Source organism: Patiria miniata, unplaced genomic scaffold (genome assembly GCF_015706575.1).
Source record: "Patiria miniata isolate m_02_andy unplaced genomic scaffold, ASM1570657v1 HiC_scaffold_25, whole genome shotgun sequence".
NCBI classification, from domain to species: domain Eukaryota; kingdom Metazoa; phylum Echinodermata; class Asteroidea; order Valvatida; family Asterinidae; genus Patiria; species Patiria miniata.
In genome coordinates this window covers 12,127,528-12,148,074 of record NW_024037064.1, presented here as the reverse complement: position 1 = coordinate 12,148,074, position 20,547 = coordinate 12,127,528, and the positions used below count along the sequence as shown (strand labels likewise).

Here is a 20,547-nt window from a genome sequence, read left to right as displayed (position 1 = left end):
GGTGTGCAGGTATTCCGGGAAGTGTTATAGACAAAAATTGCAGTGACGTTACGATGACGTCATCATGTGATTTTATATGAATTATTCATTTTTTTGACCTTTTACTCATATCTCATCAACGGAATGTGGTTTAGTCGAAATTCTTTTTGCAAAAGGTTTGTTAGGTCGTAATAAGATACAGAAAATTTCAAAAAATGTGTGACGTCACCATGACGTCATAAAAAATGCTCTTTTTTACATAGGATGGAGATGTATAGAATCATGTATAGAATACTCATGTACATGTTCATTCCACTTGGATGAAACTCCATTATGGCAGTTATTAATAAAACGATCGAAAAAACTCAGTGCTTGTCCATACTGTTTTGTGAACGTTAAGCACTCAAACATCTAAATTTGTGAGTAAGCCTAAAGGATACATTTTGAGAACACGGACACATGTGTTTAAGAACAGAAACACCGTTTTGGCTGGACTGGTTATTCAGTGGGCTGAACTTGTTCTTCAGAGACTGCTTCAAGTTTTAGGTTGTTTTGAATTTTGTTTACATCCCTGGTTAATACACCAGAGGACCCACTTAATTGATAAGTGTGCGTTGAAGCACTTTGAGAAGGCATGTTGTCTACGATTTTATCTAGAATAACCCTCTCACCGCGTGACACGTTGGTAATTTTTGGTTTATTTAGCCTCTTACACAGGTCATTGCATGTGTGGTTCTTAAAGAACTTTACAATACCACAAATCCCTAAATCAGTAGAGCCGTAAAAACCGAGTTCGGTGCCTTTGCTGTTAACCGCCGGGTCAGAGAACTTGTACCCAGAACTACTGCGCACCCCTTGCAAATCGCAAACCAAAGCCGTGCCGTTGGATTCATGGTAAGTGAAATGACTGAAGGCAGCCGGGGTGGCGATATCTGCTTTTTCCGAGTATCCAGAGTTGTTGTTAAATTTGACATACTTCCCCTCAAGGTACGGCTCGACAGCGAGGGTAGCGTTTGCCGGGATAACATTGGAAACAATGTCGGAGGTGCCAGCAAGTTTCCCTTTTACCTTTCGTTCAAATGGAATGAAGCCCAGGAAATTGAACGCGGCACGGGTGTCAACTTGGGTGAATTCAGGTTTAACGAACTCGATTGGTTTGCTCGTATTATATTTAATGTTAAACAACTGCGCCATCTCGTGAGCTTTGCGATAGGCACGGTCGTCTGCTTTCCAGGCATATTCTGACAGGCGTTCATACCATTCTTCTTTATAGACTTTCACCACGCAACGTTTCCCTTCAAAGCGGGGATCCCCGTGAAATGTGCCCTTGTAGGCATACCGGGAGGCCCCTTGAGCGAACCAGTCGTTCTCAAACTCTACCCACGTAGATGTGTATCCAATCACTTCAGAGGTGTTGCTTTGGTTGCTGCCCATATTGCAAAGATAAGGATACGTCTGAAATTAGAAAATTTCAGCTAAGTAATAATTTTTTGAGAAACTGTAGTCCAAACCAACAAACCAAAAGTTATCAGATAAAGTGTGGATTTATTTATAAGTGTCGCGTAACAATTGCAGGGATTTCGCACTTCACGTAGGCACACTATTTTTGACAATAATTATAGGTGATTATTTAATGCGTTGAACTGTTTTCTTTTTGTTAAATAGCTTGCTTTTGGACGGTTACAAAATTTCATCATCATTTGAATGTTCATTTTTGTCAAATTGTGCGCCTGTTACCAACAGTTTAAGCTTTCTTACGTGTCTAAAAGCGTTCGGGCATTAACAATAGTAGCGTAGCAAGGTCAGTTTACGTGAAAAAAGGAACTCCCCTCATCCGTGCTGAAATTAAGGTGAACAGTTTTTGTTTTTGTTTACCGGTCCCCCGGCCCCTGTTAAATAAAACAAGGGGGGGGGGCTTTCCATGGCACCATGGGACAATTGGTGGAGGACAAAACGTTGCACTTTTCACGGCGGTACAATTGCCGACGCTCGCTCTGCGTAAAAAAAGTCACTCGTAAATGAGGGCGCTCGAGAAAAAGGGCGCTCATACCCCGTTTGTTGTAGAGTGACCTTTAGTTTTTAAAACGAGCACCCTTGCCCTTGTCCAATGAGCGCCATTTGTTTTCCACGAACGCCCTTTTTGCCCTTTTCTTCATGATCGCCATTTTTTCACGATCGCCCTGTTTTTTTTTTAAATTCATGGCTATAATTAAACACAGAATACAAAGTCATGCTCATTATGTAACGTTGCCGCCATTGGTGCAAGAAGCCCATCTAATTTTCACCTTTCAATATGTACCATTTTCTTTGTTTTGATGAATGTTTTTGATAGTTATTACAAGAATCAATTTCAGAGCATCAAATAGCATCACCGTAATTTACTTCAGTTTTGCCAATTTGGGTTGAAAACCCACACATTTTTGGAATAAAATCAGTAAGTATAGTCCCTATGGCAGTGACAATAGATACATACAATTACCTGACTGGGATGAATATGTAGACCAATAATGTTTGTTCTAAATATTGAACCATTTACACATACAATACAGAAATTATGCCCAAAATGATATCTAGACAAGAGTTTGAAAAAAATATTTAGAAAAGCACCTCAAGTGGTAGCAGCAATAGAACCAAGAGTGTCATATTATAGAGTAGTGGTTAACTAATATTTTTCTGCCAAATCAGTTTTAGGAAAATCGGTCAAAGCATAAGCAAATTAACATGGGGATCACAATGTGCTGTACCCCTCCTTTTCCAAAAAAAAAAACACCAAATACCCGCCAGAAAGGGTTAAAATCTGGAAGCACTTGGTTAAGTGGGTAGATGATATTTTTTTTAATTAACACATTAACAAAACATTCCCTGTTTGCATACAAAAACCTGTAATTTATTAGCACCAATACATTTAAAATTGCTTGCCATGCAACAATGGATGCACCACAGAAGTGTGGCCTTATAGACTACTGATGCATTTACGATTTTGGAGGGCATAGCAGCACCCACAACGGTACTATATTCGACTTTATATGTACTCCATCTGACCATAACTACACGTAGGGCCAAGACAATTCAATCAATCAAATTAAAAGCCGTTTTCAGTTTTCACTAGATTGATGGTTGTTTTAAAGTACATGTATTTTAATAAAGAAATATGAGTTATTTGCTCTCTAAATTCTCTGTATTGAAAATAATAAAAATAAATGCAATTTAAAAAAAAATAACATTGTGTACTATTTACATGTATTCATACTACATTCCCCCGCGCTTTCCAGATATTCAAAACCACTCCCACGTTGACAAAAAAAATGCCACACCTACATAGTGCATATAAATATGTGGACTTTTCGCAAGGCAATATGTAACCTTAACAATAATACATATTCTGTACATTTCTTTGGGAGGGGGAGGGGTAGTTGCTCATAATGAGCACTGGAGTAGGAAAAGGGGTGGCAGGGGGTCGGCTGTGCAATGGGTACGGCTGTTGGTGTATATTATGAAAGGTTCAAATATTGCAAATTCATATCTATTTCCAATTTTAATGAAGGCAAATACAAGTAGCAGTTAAAATCTGAATTTGGTGGCAAGGGAAGGGGCGGGCCTAGCTGGGAGGGGAGGACTAGACATCAATATTTTAACTAATGGATGCACTTCAAATAGAGGACAATGAATATGGCCAGTATTATTCATTGCGGCTTGCAAACACGTGATTTTTGTTCATGTGGCAATGATTTTACCGACAAAGCCAAGTTATTGGTGGGTAGTCACACCCCACCCTCAACCCCAAGCAATGCACCGAGGTGGGGGAAGGGGAGGCTGTGAAAAGGAAGTCTGTGTAATTTCTGTGTTCACTTTCATATTAAATATTTTCATTTGTTTCGTTATGCAACGGTGGCAAAGGGGGAGTGGGCCTATGTACACTAACACAAGATTTTCTCACCAGATTTGAATAGACCAATGTCTGAACTAACAATAGCCGAAGGGAAATTATTCTGAGTGCCCTGTCAAGTGCCATTTTGGAGGGATAAATATGGGGTAAAAATGCAATTTGGCTAGTTGTAAAAACATGCTGTATTGTAGGGCCAAAAATAATACAAAGTTGAACTTTCAGAAGTGTTTCTATGTTTTCTTGTTAGGGTAGGGATGCTACTTTGTCTCGATATAGTTACTTTTGTGGCATTACTTCAGAGTTTGGCTTGATGACCTTTGAAAATAACGTAAAAAATGCATTTTTGCAGCCTCAAAATTGCCAAAAAATAGCCACACACAATGGCCCGTAACCATGGCTACGTACAAAGTGAATAGTTTGCAAAATAGAAATGGACGGATGTGGGATGATCAAGCAGAACTCGTAACGATTAGGCCCTACACAATGAGGGACTAAAACGTGCACCTTCCACGTCGGGCACATGACTCAGGCTATATGAAATTCCGCCGTTTTCATGCCATGAACTACTGCTAAGTTTAACAAACGGAGGGGAACACGATGTCATAGTAGGTACAGGACAATTTGGTATAATGTTATTTACTTACCGACTACCGTACTTGCGCGCCACACACTAGAAGGTTGAAGAAGACTGCAACTCCAATACGCCAACAAAATCTGTGGAATAAAACGTGCATATTTCAAAGCAAACAAATGACGTAAGGTGTTTAAGAAACTATATTTTTGTAAGGTGTTTAAGAAACTATAAGAAACTATATTTAAGAAACTATGTTTAAGAAACTATATTTTTGTTCACAAAACTTTTTAGAAAGACCTCCCATTATGTTTTGTACACGATCGTAAATTTGGGACCTTCGGGAATTGGGAACGCTATTGTCCTCTATTGTTCTATGTTACCCAACGTCCCCTATTTAATGCAGAAAAAAACTCCATGCACCCAGCTCGTTTTAACTATACTCACGACGACCTGATCTGTTCCTGATTTGTTTGTACTCTAACATTTTCTCGACAGCTCACATAAAGTTTGTCCACGAATTCTCCCGAGGACCTAGGCCAAGGTCCTCGGGACCATTTAAATTGCACACACCCCATTGTCCCAAGTCCTCAATCTAAATGGATAACCATCCCAGCCACAAATTATTTCATAAAATTGGATTAATAAAAATGAATGCGTTTGGAGGTTACTTTCTTATAACAGCAATTTCAGGTCAATAAAACAGCATATGAAACAAGTACCTGAAGTTTGGATAGTTGAGCTAAATGATGAGGTTTGTGGAATTCGTCAGGGTTCTCTTGTTACCTCAGACATATCTGAAACAAAAGGATGTACACACTTTAAAAAAATTAACTGTACAAATTACAGTAATTTACTGGCAGCTGAGATGCCAGCCGTTTACTGTAAAGTTTACAGTAAATATTATCTTACTGTATTCAAATAACATGGTAAATTACTGTATTTTTTTTACAAGAGCAGTACTACTGTAAAATGAATACGGTAAAGTACTGTAAACTTTGTACAGTTGTGTTGATCATACTGTTAAGCAATTAACAGTAGTTAACAGCTAAATTCACAGTAATATTGAAATTTACAGTAGGGCCTACTGATCCAGTAAAAATTTACAAAAAATGCACACAGATGACAACTGTTCCACGTTTGAAACTTTTATTCTATTTATTGCATGAAGGACGAGAAAGATTTTTTATTATGTTCAAATAATTCAAATATTTTAGTTAAAACAAATGTTGAAACACAATAAGACATTTTTCTATTCTTCAATTGAATTGATTGTTCAAAATCATTTGTTATTCCAAGTACAGTGGAAACATTAACCCACATACCGGTATTTAACTTCGCGGCCCACTATAAGCTGATACTTTGTTGTTAATTATCTTTTAAGCGTACAAACATTATCTTTTTCCAAAACTCGTTGCGTTTTTTGGAACTCCCTACTCAATTCTATTTGAACATGTGTTATTATTAGGCAAAAGTGACTATGCGTGTCAGGTATGAACCTCCGCTACCTAATGAATCAGCTGAGTTTGTTCTCTTTGAAATGACAATTGTGGAGGACATCATACATGTACCGTACGTCAGATTGCTTCTCATAAATATTATATCCGGTTGAGGAGGAAGCACAAACTACTGGTCCTCATGTTGCAATTGTGGCCGGCAATAGTACACAGGTTTTAACAAAGAAACTACATCTTGTTCTTCTTTTTTTTTTTAGAACAAATGTACAGATGTTAAGAAAAGATTTACACATTCCACAAAATTGTGTATACAGAACATTATTGCCTTTGGTGACCTTAGTACTGGACAAGGCCGTTTTAAGTGTTACAACAATTTTCTGTGATAATATTTATGTTATCTTTATTAATTCAATGAGTGGATATACTAGCACATTTTCTAGATAGTTGTGGGTTTATCCGTGGATGGTTTTCATTTGGCGTGTCGCATCTGAAGGCTTATTACTTTGGAGATCACACAGAAATAGTAATTACACATTAAATATATTTTTTCAAGGTAAAATTAGGCGTAGGTAATAGATCTTGTATCTTTAAGTGACTCAATTCGGTAAACTAGGGATTCACATGGAGTAAAACTTTTTGAACTCTTGATACTCTCATCAAAGTTTATCTATAGCATTCATTCTCTAGATCTTTCAACAATATAATCACGTCCACTCATAATAGATTACAACTTTGCGAACAAAATGTTGCAACATGGTAATTGATCATTTCTCTCTTCCTGTGAATGTCCTGACCTGTGCGTTTGATTTCCCCTCTTCTTGTGCACTTGGTGCCGGATTCCAGACTGATTCTTATGAAGCATCTGTAAGGCAATAAACATAGATGTAATTTTGTTATAAGGTTACTAGTGTTGAAAGGTGCAATTGAATTATTTGGGTGAACGTTTTGTTGCATACCTTGGGAAATATGACAGGAATCAAACTTCACTGTTTATGTAATCTCTTTGACTTGACTAGGCTTCCTTATCGGGACCCCCCCCCCCCCGAGACCAAGGTATTGGCTGAAATTGCCAAAACCATTTCCAGTCAGAGTGTGATGTGACTTATTTTGTTCAACTAACTAGAGTAGTTTCAGTAGTACATGGGGGGGGGGGCACTCAAGACAGGGCTCTACGATTTTCAGGGTGGCATTTCGAATATAGTTTCTTAAGTGGGGATTGGAAGGAATACGCCCCCTTTACTCTGGAGTACATGTACTTCATACATCAGGAAATAGACAACAATGAGAAAATGGTCTGATTTGAAGAGGAACAGCATTCGATATAGGTCGCACATATATAATTACCTCCGTACGAATTCTAACGTAGTGGCAGGTCCGGCTTGGCACTCCAAATTGAGAACATGCATGGCAGGACAGGAAGGCTAGACCTGTAATGAGATCTGTAGAGACACTATAACGACTCTGCATTCAGTAGAAAACATCCACTTGGGTGCAGTCAAACTGGAAGTCACTGGAAAGGATAAATTAAACAAATCAATAATTCATTGGGTCTTGAGGTATTTTAAATTTCCGGACAACTCATCAAGAGATGGAGGAAAATTTGTACTCGTTTATTTAACAAAGCCCCGAACACCCCCTGTGTAGACGATATAAAAATTCATACTTGGTCGTTTATATATCGGTATCTGGATCTGGATTAAACAACATCAGTTGGTCTGGAAATTTATTTTAAAAACATCTTGAACGCAAAAGGTCCTAGAATGCGTGGAAATGAAGCGGAAATACGAATGTCACTTCAACCGAATGGCACAACTTCAACTTAAACTTGAAAATGTCAGGTCTTCAAACGAAATTGGACGACAGCAAGGAGATAATTAATTCGCTTCGAATCGGCCACTATCAAGATGACTGTGAAGCCATGTTTGCGAAGGGGAAGAAAACCTGATAAATCATAACATTTCGATAGCATTGGGAAAAGTTAAAAGAAAATAAACAAATAAGACTCACCTGTGAAAGGGGGTCCACCATTCCTACGTATATATGCAGAAGAACCAGATGATCTTTACAAGAAACTGGATATTGTAGCTCAATTTATAATGATGGAATGAAGCAGCATAGGCAGCAGCCCTGCTTGGTGCTGACTTGTTTGGGAATGGTGATGTGGCAAGGGGATAACTGACCAATACATGTACAAGTAGCCACCCTAGCCCGCCAAAGTATAACGGTCACAACGTGGCACTCTCGGGGGGGGGAACCAGGCCACAGCCAACACAACCACAGCAAGGTCGTAAATGGGTTCAAGGGAAAACTTCTGCTGGGGCAGTCAGCTTACCCCACAGACTACAAGCCAACAACAGAATACATCTGTAAACGAAATTATAAACCCTAAAAATCATATCGGGCCTATACTAGACTTTATACGAATACAATCCAATAAAATAAGAAATAAAAGGAAGCAACAGAAAAAAATTAACTAAACTAAGTAGGACAAATTTGAAGTGATTCGATAAAAAAATGTCATAGGCCTGTATAATTATAGTTTATTCGTAACCCTCAAAAACAAATTATAAGATTGAGCAAACATTAATCTTGCACGGATTGTATACCTACCAACATGTATACATTCAGGGAAAAGAATTACCAACACTTAAAATGTGCAAAAAAAAACAAGATATAGCGGCTGTCGGTTTCGCCTTAATTCTTTTCACGCGCAAGACGATAATTGGCAGCCTAAAATAATTATGGGCGTGTTGATAAGTGACTAAGTTTACAGTATGATACTGTCAAAATCTTTAACAGTAAATAACTATGAAAATTACGGTATAATTGTAATTTTTACATTATATTACAGCTTAAACAACGGCTCCCAACAATGCACTGTACTTACAGTAAATTACTGTGAAAAAAATATACAGCATACTACTGTAGGAAATTACAGTAAGATACTGTCCAAATTACAGCCATTTTTTTACAGTGTACATGTGGATGCATTGCTGTGAAAACAAACGGAACAAGTACTCAACGAACCCTTGCATGTGACATTGAGACATACCTTTGTTTCTGTGTGATACGCATGAGTACATATTTTGTAATTTCACTGTAAACTGATTCAAGAAACACCAACTGACTTTAGTGACGGCAAGGGGATTTTGTATCTTGTTTCTAAAGGATGCACCCCTGTATTAAAATTCCCATAGACACCAGTACTAAATGTCCATACCTCGAAATTCGTTTTAAAATACTCAGAACTCTCACAGGTATTTAGGCTTCACATCAAAATGATGATCAACATGTCAACTTTCATTTTCTTTGCAATTGTTGGTGGGTTGATCATTGACTTTTCAAGAAATCCTGACCCAAAGAAGAAGATGACCCCTATTTTTTTCCAAATCGGAAAAGTTGCCATCTTGAAAATGGATCCCTCCACAACTTGGTAAAATAGCTCCGATTTCGAGCCTAATTGCATTTAAAATGCTCAGAATTTGAAGCCCCAAGTCCGGGCCAGAGATTCATTGCCATATCTCTTCAATTCCCCTATTGTATGGCACTGCCTTGCCATTCAAACGAATCGGGAGTCCAGCTAAAGGGAGTCCAGCTAATTTCATTTTATTTTTAAGAAATCGTATACCATTTTTGTATCACTGAAAAGAGAATCACGCCACACAATCAACTGCGTTTAAATCGGCTTCATAGGTGTTTGCATTTTGGAGATACAAAACAAATTAAGTGTTTATCATACAGCATAATGGATGAAAATTGTAAAAATTATCCCCCAAAATCCGAAACTCACGTAAGCTTTTCTTTGAACTAATTTAATGGGGACATACTCTATATTTATGAGGAACCAATGCAAGTTCACCCCATATGTTTGTCACTCCGTCGCCCACACCCAGCCCAGTTTGCGAATATCAAAAGTGTTTATCATACAGCATAATGGATGTAAATTGTAAAATGAATCCCCCAAAATCCAAAACTTACGTAAACTGTTCTTATAGAAGACGTGTCTCGACGATCTCCCTTCCAGTTTTCCCTTTTTTTCCTCTTGTGATGAAGAATCATTGAAACAAAGTGTACATCTGGCCCCTTACTCACCATGTAACTCGGCTAGACGCAAAATACCTACTGTAATACGTTCGCTTGTACCCCCGTCCTGCAAACAGAACGCTGGGATACGCTGATAAATTCACGCTCTGATTGGATAGATTTTGCGTAACCTAGTGCAAGTCATCACGGTCATGACTCTGCAAGGTTTTAAACGGCCGTTAAGACTGATTCATTACTCTTTTATTCCAATTCATTCAGATGCTTTTTTTTTCGTTGATGAAAAGCGTAATACGGTAGAAAAATCTGTGCTGTGCAACTAATCTGTGTTGTAAATTTACAGTTCCCGTCACTCGCTCAGGCTCCGTTTCGAATTCACGAACGGTCGGATTGCATTATGCGACGCTCACAATGTGTCTACATGGCCCGCAATGAAAGAGAAATCACAGCCGATATAGAATGTGTGCATTTCTGTGAGAAAGTTTTCGGATAGCATTTGCGCGCTTTGGCTAACTGCGGTCTTGAACAGCTGCAGCCAGATGCTTTATACGTAGGTCATGATAAATTACCCAGGATGCCATCCCCACTTCCTTCACAAGATTCTGTGAAGCTCATTAGCGTATCCCATGCGCCCTGTTTGCAGGGCGGGGGTACGTGCGAACTATATTACGGAGTTTCCAACCTTTGTTAGCATGCTATAAATAGACCAGTGGAAAAACCCATTGCACGCAATGCTCTGCGTAGTTTAGACTGGTTTCCGGTCCCTCCGTTATCGTCCTCACCTCTGGAATAGAAGTGCTGACTGTGATTCTCATCGACTGTTTACTTTTTGGATGATGGGGTCGACCCCCTATCACCCTTTGATTTTGTCGATGGTCTTTGTTCTTCTTGTGCGTGGTTTTAACTGCGGGATAGCAGCTCAACAAATCATCATGTCTCTCTGTTAGTTGGTTAGTTAGTTAGTTAGTTAGTTAGTTAGTTAGTTAGTTAGTTGGTTAGTTAGTTAGTTAGTTAGTTAGTTAGTTAGTTAGTTAGTTAGTTAGTTAGTTAGTAACAAACGTTGACATTGTCGACTGCTCCTACAGATTTCGACTGATTTCAACCAAACTTTGTCAAGAGTATCAGCAGCCCAGCCCCAACATGTCACATAACCAAACTTGGGTCAAATGTCATCATGGGGTCACTGGGGTCAATTAACTCAAAACACTACTCCTTCCAGAAATTACATGGCACATTTACATGACTCCTGCGTGAACACGAATTCGTTGGCCTTCAGCTTCTGAGATATTTCAGATCTAGCTCGTTTTTTTCTTGACAATAATTCGTTGCGGCTTTCTTTTAAACGGAACAACGCATGGCCCTCAAAATTTGTACGATCATCAATCCTGATACAGCGGTGAGCATACAAGTGTGACGTAATGATGACATAATCAGGTGCCACCTTACGAAATGTTATTGTAAAATGACCACTTTGTTTCAATCATAACTCATGACCGAAACATAGCATCATGTTCTCACTTTGTGATCTAATAGACCATGCCTTGTTAAACGTTTTTGTTTTTGTCGTGTACGTGAAGTTGATTGACCTTTACTTCCTGGGTTAAAGGAAGGTCAAAGTTTGATGAATTCAAAAAATACCGAACAAAGTGTCGATATTAAAACAAGTTTAATGATTTCCACATGGGAATAGGTATAAATATGAAACCTTGTACAATCATGAACAATTATCCGAAGATGTGAAAGAAATTGTGACGTCACCATGACGTCATCACATATCAAATTACAAGCGATTTAAGGTCAATATTGAACGAAATATTCCCTTACACAAAACAGCTTGACCTTTCCCTCCGGGGTTACCGGAAGTGCATTGATAAATAATGCAACTTAACTAATAGTAATACTATTTTACAAAATGTTTAGTGAGAGATGATAAAGTCAAAAAAAAGTAACTGATCTGCTTCCGGTTACCCTACCTACCCTATTTTGACAGCCCCTACCTTTTTTTTTTGGGGGGGGGGGGGTTTGAGAAAAAAACCCAAACCATCAAATGCTACCTTTTACCCTTGACTACATGCAGACACCTACATATGATCAGCAACAAAAAATGCCCCCTAAAATTATTAATTCCCTACCTACCTACCCTACTTTTCAAATACCATGTAATCGGAATCAGAATATTGGGGGGGGGGCGAAAAAAAAAACACATGATAACCTCATCGCCCAAAAGGTTGCGCTCTAAACTGACAATTCAAAGAAAGCTGATTTTTTTGGTTAAATTTATAAACCACTCTAGGAGCTAGAAGTAAATTAACTCCCGTTGGGGCGCCCTACAGCAACGTAGCCGCAAACATAGCGCTTGTTTTCAGGCCAGATATTCGAATTCAGAGATATTTTTTTCTCCCAATATTTGATCAAATATTGGGTTTGTGTTATCCATCCTTCCTCATGCCATATCATGCCTTCCTCATGCCATTCTTCCTCATGCAGTTTCGGGGAATTTTTCAAAACCTCTCTTCTTTATAGGGTGCAGACCAATAAATCGGTCCTAAATTGCCAACGCTGGTCGAATCACGATTTGCCTGCCCTCAAATTCTTCAGTGTTAAAGCATTTGAAGGCCGTGAACTCGATGATTTGTAAAAAAAAAAAAAAAAAAAAAAGGTTGGAAGTCGTACAGAGGACTGCGAGCTCGTATTTCTGTGAAATGTGGATGATGATTAGGCCCTAAAATGGCTCTATTTTGCAATGGAGCGTAGGCGTCCATTTTCAAAATGGCGATGGGCTTCGGGACTGCTTTTAGGGGTGATGATCTCTGGATGGCATTTTCTTCCCAAAGTCATAAGTTAACTCCCAGAAAATTGAAAAGAAAATGAAGATGATGAAATAAGCTTTAATTTGATATACGTCTTAAACACCTCAGAGAGTCGTGATTTTTTCCCCCCTGAATTTCTTAATTGGGGCCATTTAACATTGGGTTCGATAGAAATTTATTTACTGGTCTGCAGCTATAAGCGTTTAGAAACAAGGCTATCCCTTTGTTAACCTATCCGCATGTTGTATTTTTTATTACTGAGTAAGTGCATCAACTTATCCATCATTCGTTGAAGTGGAAACCTTGAGCTGCTTATGATAAAGCTTCATGTACATGTATCTACATCCGAATTAATAACAAAATAAAGATGGGTCCATCAAATTGACGGCATATAGTGATCTGTCCCAGCAAAACGGGACACAAGTCGGCAGATCCAGCTTGCCACCCCATGGCTGATTAAGCTAACCCGGTTTCCTGCTTTGACCCCAAATGCCCTCCAAAAATATGTTCAAGTGGTTATGAAACAGGGGATGTAGTAGTGCGAGCGTTCATAATATTCGTCTGAGGGCGCACTACTGCGGCACTATAAGCGCAGGGCGCCGGCGTGAGGCGACCTAGTACCGATTCTGAGCGTCTGTAGAAGACGACCATCCCTTTGTTGTCACCAATAAACTGCATGCATGCTGCTGCAAGTGTAATTTAGTGACATTATTAACGACGAAGCAATTTTCGATCGCGTTCCTTGAATCTACGTTACAAATTGTCTTGGCAATGAGATAAGCTTACGCCTGTGATACAGTAACCTCAATTACTAAAATAACCTAAAAAATACGGTTCTCCGGATGGAAGAACACATAACGCTTGATTTATCGGTTTCCGCACACGGTTCGATGTCGAGGGGAATTTCTTTGTGTTTTTTTTTCCATAGATAATCGCACTCAGAAGTAGGCCTTATTACCAAAATGATTCCCAATTCTTTTTGAAAAAACTGCTTGTTGCCGTTTCCTAAATTTATAAGCATTTGAGGTTGAAGGACTTGGCCCGGTTTACGACCCCGAATTGCTGCAAAATTGAGGTGTCGGGTAAAAAGTCTCCATTGAGTGAAGCATGAAATGTGCATGTATAAATCATAGGTTGGCGCAGGCAAACATCAAGTCATTAAAAAAAACTTGTCATCAATTAATGATGTTGGCGCCGGCCGTCGTGCCGAGGAACCAAGCCTATTGTTAAATTACGATAGTAAATTACTCATCCTAATGTACGTAGCCATGAGTGCCTACCGTTGCAATTGCAATGGTATACACACATTTCAAGATATTGTTGGGCAACAAAGGAGTAGAATGATCAGAGTAGATCAAGCCATTTTTTAAAAATAATTATTACTATCAAAAATAATATATTTTTAACAAGTACTTATATCTTGTACGTCGAAAATAGTTTTCTTAGCTCTAACATTTAGTTATTATTCTAGGCAACACGGCCTGCGTCAAAGGTGGGGACTATAGCCACTAATATGCATTTAAAGAAATGTTAAAACAAGGCAAGGTAAGCCTAGTATTAAAAGCTGGTCTTTAGCACACAAAACTCTATTCAACTGATTCAGAAGTAGTGGAAGTAAAGGACCGGCCCATCGCAAAATTTGAGTGCAAGGGACGATCTCTTTATTAAGAGAAACATAAAATTGATGGTATGCATATGTACATCATGAATTGGCTGGCGAAGGCAACCAACAAGTCATTATAATAATCAGCCATCAATTGATGATGATGTCGCCGTTGTTGTATTGAGCAGCCAATTAGCCTTTTGTCATATTGAGATGGACATTTACTTGTATGTTTGCATGAGTGGCTATGTTATGAACCAAAGAAATGCAGACATTTTCAAGCAACAAGAAGTAATAATGATCAAATGGGATCACACCACAAAAACATGTTTATTACTGTGGGAATAAATTTGTACTGATAAACGGTTGTAAACAAGTACGTACATTTTAATGTTAGCTTGGAGACGACAGTTGTATTTTTAAGTACTACATTTTAAGTCTTCAACAAACTCCAAAACCAAGCAGTCGATGCCAATTATGTTTTAAACCGACAGTAATTCGCATTCTACATTTAGTAACTATTTTAGGCAGATCGTTCTGCGTCAGAGGTGGGGAGAAAAACGACGAAAGTGAATTTAAAGCAATGCTAACACAAGGCAAGGAAATCTTAGTAAAGCTGGTCCTAAAGCGCACACAATTCTAATCAACCGATTCAGAAAGGCTATTCACTGGAAGCGAATGACCAGGCCAGTTATAGTAAACTGAATGACCGCAGAATTCAAGTTTTAAGGCTGAAATATTTATTGAGAGAAAAAAATACAATATTTGTTATGAATCTTGTTCCTAGGCAACCATGATCTCATTATAATAATGATGCCGCGGGTCTTCGTATTGAGGATCCAATCCTATTTATAATGGCGATGGTAAATTTCTTATATTGTGTACGCATGGGTGGCTACCATTGACTCTAACTGGCGGGATGCCGCGCAAACCCACTAGCTGGTTGGATTTGTAAAGTTTGTATTGTTTGCATGTAGGCCTAAGTTGTTTTGAAAACATTTTGTTTGTTCATGACTTTATTGAATCATTTGCTGCAGGCGAAAAACAGTTTAAAATAACGAGGTTTTTTTTGCATTTATACATGCAGGTTTAATGGCAGGAAACCTCACTAAACCAGTCATTCATAAGATTAAAAAAAATTACAATGACCCTTCAGAGTTTGGTGACCTTCAGCCCAGACGTCCAAGATTTTGTTCGGGAATTCCTGTCACAAGGGCATCAACTTACCCGACATACATTAAAGTGAAAAATGTGCTGGTTGGACAACAAATTCCCCAAACATTTACACGTATCGAGAAATTCACATTAAAAAGAGTTTTACAATTGCAATACATATATGAATAAAGATAAAAACTTGAGCTATTTATTATAATTCTACATCCAAATTCTAATAAAATAAGGATGGGTCCATCAAATTAACGGCATAAGTGATCCATTTCAGCAAAGCGAGGCACATCTCGCCAGATCCGGCCCCCACCCCATGACTGATTGAGCTAACCCGCTTTCCTGCTTTGATCCCAAATGGCCCAAAAATATGTAAAAGTGGTGATGAAACAGGGGATGTAATGGAGCGAGCGTTTATAATGTGTCTGGGGCGCACTACTGCGGCACTATAAGCGCACGGTAAGCAGTGGCGTAGCTTTTTTTTAGTGGGGGGGGGGTGCACAGGGGGGGGGGGCAAAAGAATATAATGGGGGGCACATACCGTTAAAAGAGCTGGGTCTGTGAGCTTGCAGCTGACATAATTTCGCCATTTAGTTACAGTTAAATTTCTAAAAGCAGCTGGCTTGGCCATTTCTCTACGATGGACATGCCCAGTGTTGTTTGAAGACTTGACATTGTTTCCTTCATGGTACCTCTCGACCGCAATGATTACGTTTTTCAGGATAGATAATATTTGTATCAGCTACAAAGGTTTAATTTTAAAACGGCTCCAAGACTGTGAAATCATAGCAATCGGTTCCAGTTCTACATTTAGTTATTATTCTAGTCGGAGCATTCTACCTCTGAGGTGGGGAGCAAAACAATGAAAATGAATTTAAAGCAATGTGAAAACAAGGCAAGGCAATCCTAATAAAGCTGGCCTTTAGCTCACAAAATTCAATTCCACTGATTCAAAAATTGCTATTAAATTGGAGGTGAAGGACCGAGCTAGTCATAGTACACTGTATGCCCGAACAATTCAAGTTCAAGGGCCAAATTCTCTATTTAGAGAATAATAGATTTGACTGTATACAATTGTACATGTTATAAATAGGGTTGGCTTGGCAACCGCCAAGTCATTATAATAATAATGCCGCCTGTATTTGTACTCGGGAAGCAAGCCTTTTTGTATATGACGAATGGTAAACTACTCGTAGTGTGTAAACATGAGTGGCTAGCACTCACTATAATGTTATGCACAAATTTTGGAAATCTATGAGCAAAAATGAATTACATTGAGGAATGGATAATCTATCTTAAAACCTTTCCTGAAGCTTATCACCATTAAGAAATATGATGCATACGCTTCAATGCAAAACAAGAACTATTTCATAAGTGATTAAGAATACAATCCATTGTGAACCATTCAGTATATCATGGTGAAATTATATCTCCAAAAGGAGTGCCAGTACATTTAAATTGACAAATAATGACCATCTGTGATACTTCAAAAAAGCGAAAGTTTCAAAGCCATCACAATTATACAAATATTACAATTTTGCACGTGATATTTAATCCGTACCTTAATACAAAGGTGTTTTTACATTTTAGAAAGGACGGACAACATTAATGCGAACGCGAAGCGCAAAGCACTTACGGCGTAGCTGAAGGGCCCCTAACATTTTTGGATCCTGGATGTTCTGTGGTGCAATCTGAGGCAAATCCTGGTCACTTTCATATGTTTTTTTTGGCAAAAGTTTTTTTTTCTTTGAGATTATAAGGACATTTTATTTCATCGTTTGGTTTATAATATACCGTTGCTCTTATAACGTTTCTACTGTACTGAAAAGTCGGGAACCCTATATATTTATCTCCATTTTTTGCTGCATTTAATTCTGGAAAAGGAATTGTATCATAATGTGTGACATTGTCTGTAAATATTATTGTTGCAAGGCTTCTTACTGAAATTAAGTAATTTTTTTCGCGCGCGCTTCTGTGACGTCAGACACGCAAATGTAACAATTTCTTAGAACGTTTTATGTTTTCACGAAGTGACACATAGTCCAGGCAAAATAAGGTTTGACCTCAAACGAATTGCAACAGATTTTTTTTCACCACAGTGCGTTTCTATAAGGTCCCTTAAATGACATACTAAAAGTCCAAAAAATCCAAGTTGTGGAAATATGCCTAATTTGCATAATCCAAAATGGCTGCATATTTTAGGACTTTTACATTGATTTGGTCATATTTCTCATACTAGATAGCTTCTTGAGGAACTTCAAACAATAATTTTAGTCCTTTTACATTGATTTCATCATTATTCTAGTCCTAGGCAAATTTCAATATCCCTACGTTCCCAAATTTGCCAAATGCAGTGTCATAATTTGCATAAATGCCATATATTAATTTGCATAAATTAGAGTTAAAATTATGGCTGTCATGTGTTGACATCACAATGAATTTTTCCTAATAACTTCTAGTTCATTAATGTATACATAAATATCACACCACAGATGTCTCTATATTTCATTATTATTAATGTATTTATTTGCAATTAAACATCAAACGAAATGGTTGGATTAAAAACAAAGATACATCAAATTCTTCCACAAATTTCAACATGAAACCTTAACAAAAAGTATAATTAAAATGAACGCAAAAAATTAAATGACATTCAAACACAACCCCCCCCCCCCAAAAAAAAATAAACCCGCCAAACTACTCTCAATAAAATTAGAAAGGAAAACAATCTCTTAAAGCTAAGTAGTGTGTGATAAAAAAAAAATAGATTGGGGGATGCCACACGACTTTTCTCACTAATATGTTTCAATTGTAGAACTCTCCCCTGGCATTTTACCCCTAAAGGGCGGAATCCGCCCCCCCCCCTCAACATTTTCCGTGATAGCCTCTAAAAAAAACAATTTCGCGATCCGAGCTGTTATGACTTTTTAGCCTCGAGCTTTGCGCATCTTTTGATACCAAAAACATAAAAATCGGACAACGGGTTGCCGCGTAGCGAAAATTTTTCCGACGCTACCTGCCGTGAAAACTGAATTTGTGCATATACGTCGTGTACACAGAGCAGAATTGCCATTCGGACACATGTGAGTAATTAAGTAGCCATAATTCCAAAACCCTTTGACCTATAGTCATGAAATTTCGTGGGTATGTTTAGGAAGAGTTGCTCCATGCATGTGCCGAGTTTCAAAATTTTTCGTCACTCGATGGCCGAGATCTTAGGGGGGGGGCGGAATCCGCCCCCCCCCCCCCCACCGGCTGAGAGATGATCAAAATAACCCGGCTCCTTTAGGGTTACTTATTATTTCATTGAATTACAACAATTCACCTGTTGTAGAGCCACTAGCCTTGCATTGCACCTGCAGTGATCCTAAAAAAAAGCCAAGATACGTGAACCCGCTTTCCTCAAATCAGCGGCTTTTGTGCCCCCGTTAAAAGAGCTGGGTCTGTGAGCTTGCAGCTGACAAAATTTCGCCAGTTTGTTACAGTTAAATTACTAAAAAAAACCAGCTGGCTTGGCCTTTTCTCTACGATGGACATGCCCAGTGTTGTTTGAAAACTTGACATGGTTTTCTTCATGGTACCCCTCGACCACAACGATTACATTTTTCAGGATAGATAATATTTGTATCAGCTACAAAGGTTTAATTTTAAACCGACTCCAAAACTGTGAAAACATAGCAATCGGTACCAGATCTACATTTAGTTATTATTCTAGTCGGAGCATTGAGGTGGGGAGCGAAAGAATGAAAATTAGGTTAAAGCAATGTAAAAACAAGGCAAGGCAATCTTAATTAAGCTGGCCTTTAGCTCACAAAATTCAATTCCACTGATTCAAAAATTGCTATTAAATTGGAGGTGAAGGACCGGGCTAGTCATAGTACACTGTATGCCCGAACAATTCAAGTTCAAGGGCCAAATTCTCTATTTAGAGAATAATAGATTTGACTGTATACAATTGTACATGTTATAAATAGGGTTGGCTTGGCAACCGCCAAGTCATTATAATAATAATGCCGCCTGTATTTGTACTCGGGAAGCAAGCCTTTTTGTATATGACGAATGGTAAACTACTCGTAGTGTGTAAACATGAGTGGCTAGCACTCACTATAATGTTATGCACAAATTTTGGAAATGTATGAGCAAAAATGAATTACATTGAGGAATGGATAATCTATCTTAAAACCTTTCCTGAAGCTTATCACCATTTAGAAATATGATGCCTACGCTTTAATGCAAAACAAGAGCTATTTCATAAGTGGTTAAGAATACAATCCATTGTGAACCATTCAGTATATCATGGTGGAATTATATCTCCAAAAGGAGTGCCAGTACATTTAAATTGACAAATAATGACCATCTGTGATTCTTGTCAAAAAAAGAGAAAGTTTTAAAGCCACCACAATTATACGAATATTGCAATTTTGCAAGTGATATTTAATCCGTACCTTAATACAAAGATGTTTTACATACACTTGCTAAGCTGGAAACGCTAGGCTGGAACATGGCGTTGTTGTTGATGCCACGTTTACTGGTCGGTGTCTACTAAGTCCCATATTCAAGTTTTCAACATTGTTTCCTCCATGCCTAAAACTACAAGAATACTCCATAGGCCATGTAGGCCTAGTACCAGTAGGCCTACTACTTCAAATTAGTTGCAACAAGAGATGTAGCCTCCAAGAACTACAACAAGCATGACAAATACAACATATGTACAAAATACAATTATCGATACAAGTTCAATCTACTATCTTCTAGTAACTAGTTTGGGCAATTCAAGACAACAGATGATGAGACAATAAATGATTCAGATCATGGAGGAATCCTCCATGCTCAGATTAGATAAGACTCCAAATGTGTTACCAGTTTAGTAAAGAGCATCTGTGAGCACAAAATACACTCATGAAGCCCAGCTATGTATTACTTATAGCAGTCAAGTCTCATGCATGCAAAGCACTAGTACTTGCACGTTGCACACACACATACACAACTAACAATGATGGCCGACAACTAGTCCCACTGGGGTAAAAGGGTTAGGA

The 20,547-nt window shown here is 38.3% G+C and overlaps 1 protein-coding gene across 1 annotated transcript; it reads right to left on the bottom strand.

Annotated features, from left to right (window-relative positions):
- Window positions 1-477: 477 nt before the first annotated feature.
- Window positions 478-1,413, bottom strand: LOC119733054 (alpha-protein kinase 1-like). The gene has a single exon (XM_038206635.1). The coding sequence runs from the start codon at window positions 1,411-1,413 to the stop codon at window positions 478-480; it is 936 nt and encodes a 311-aa protein (XP_038062563.1).
- Between the last annotated feature and the right edge of the window lie 19,134 nt (window positions 1,414-20,547).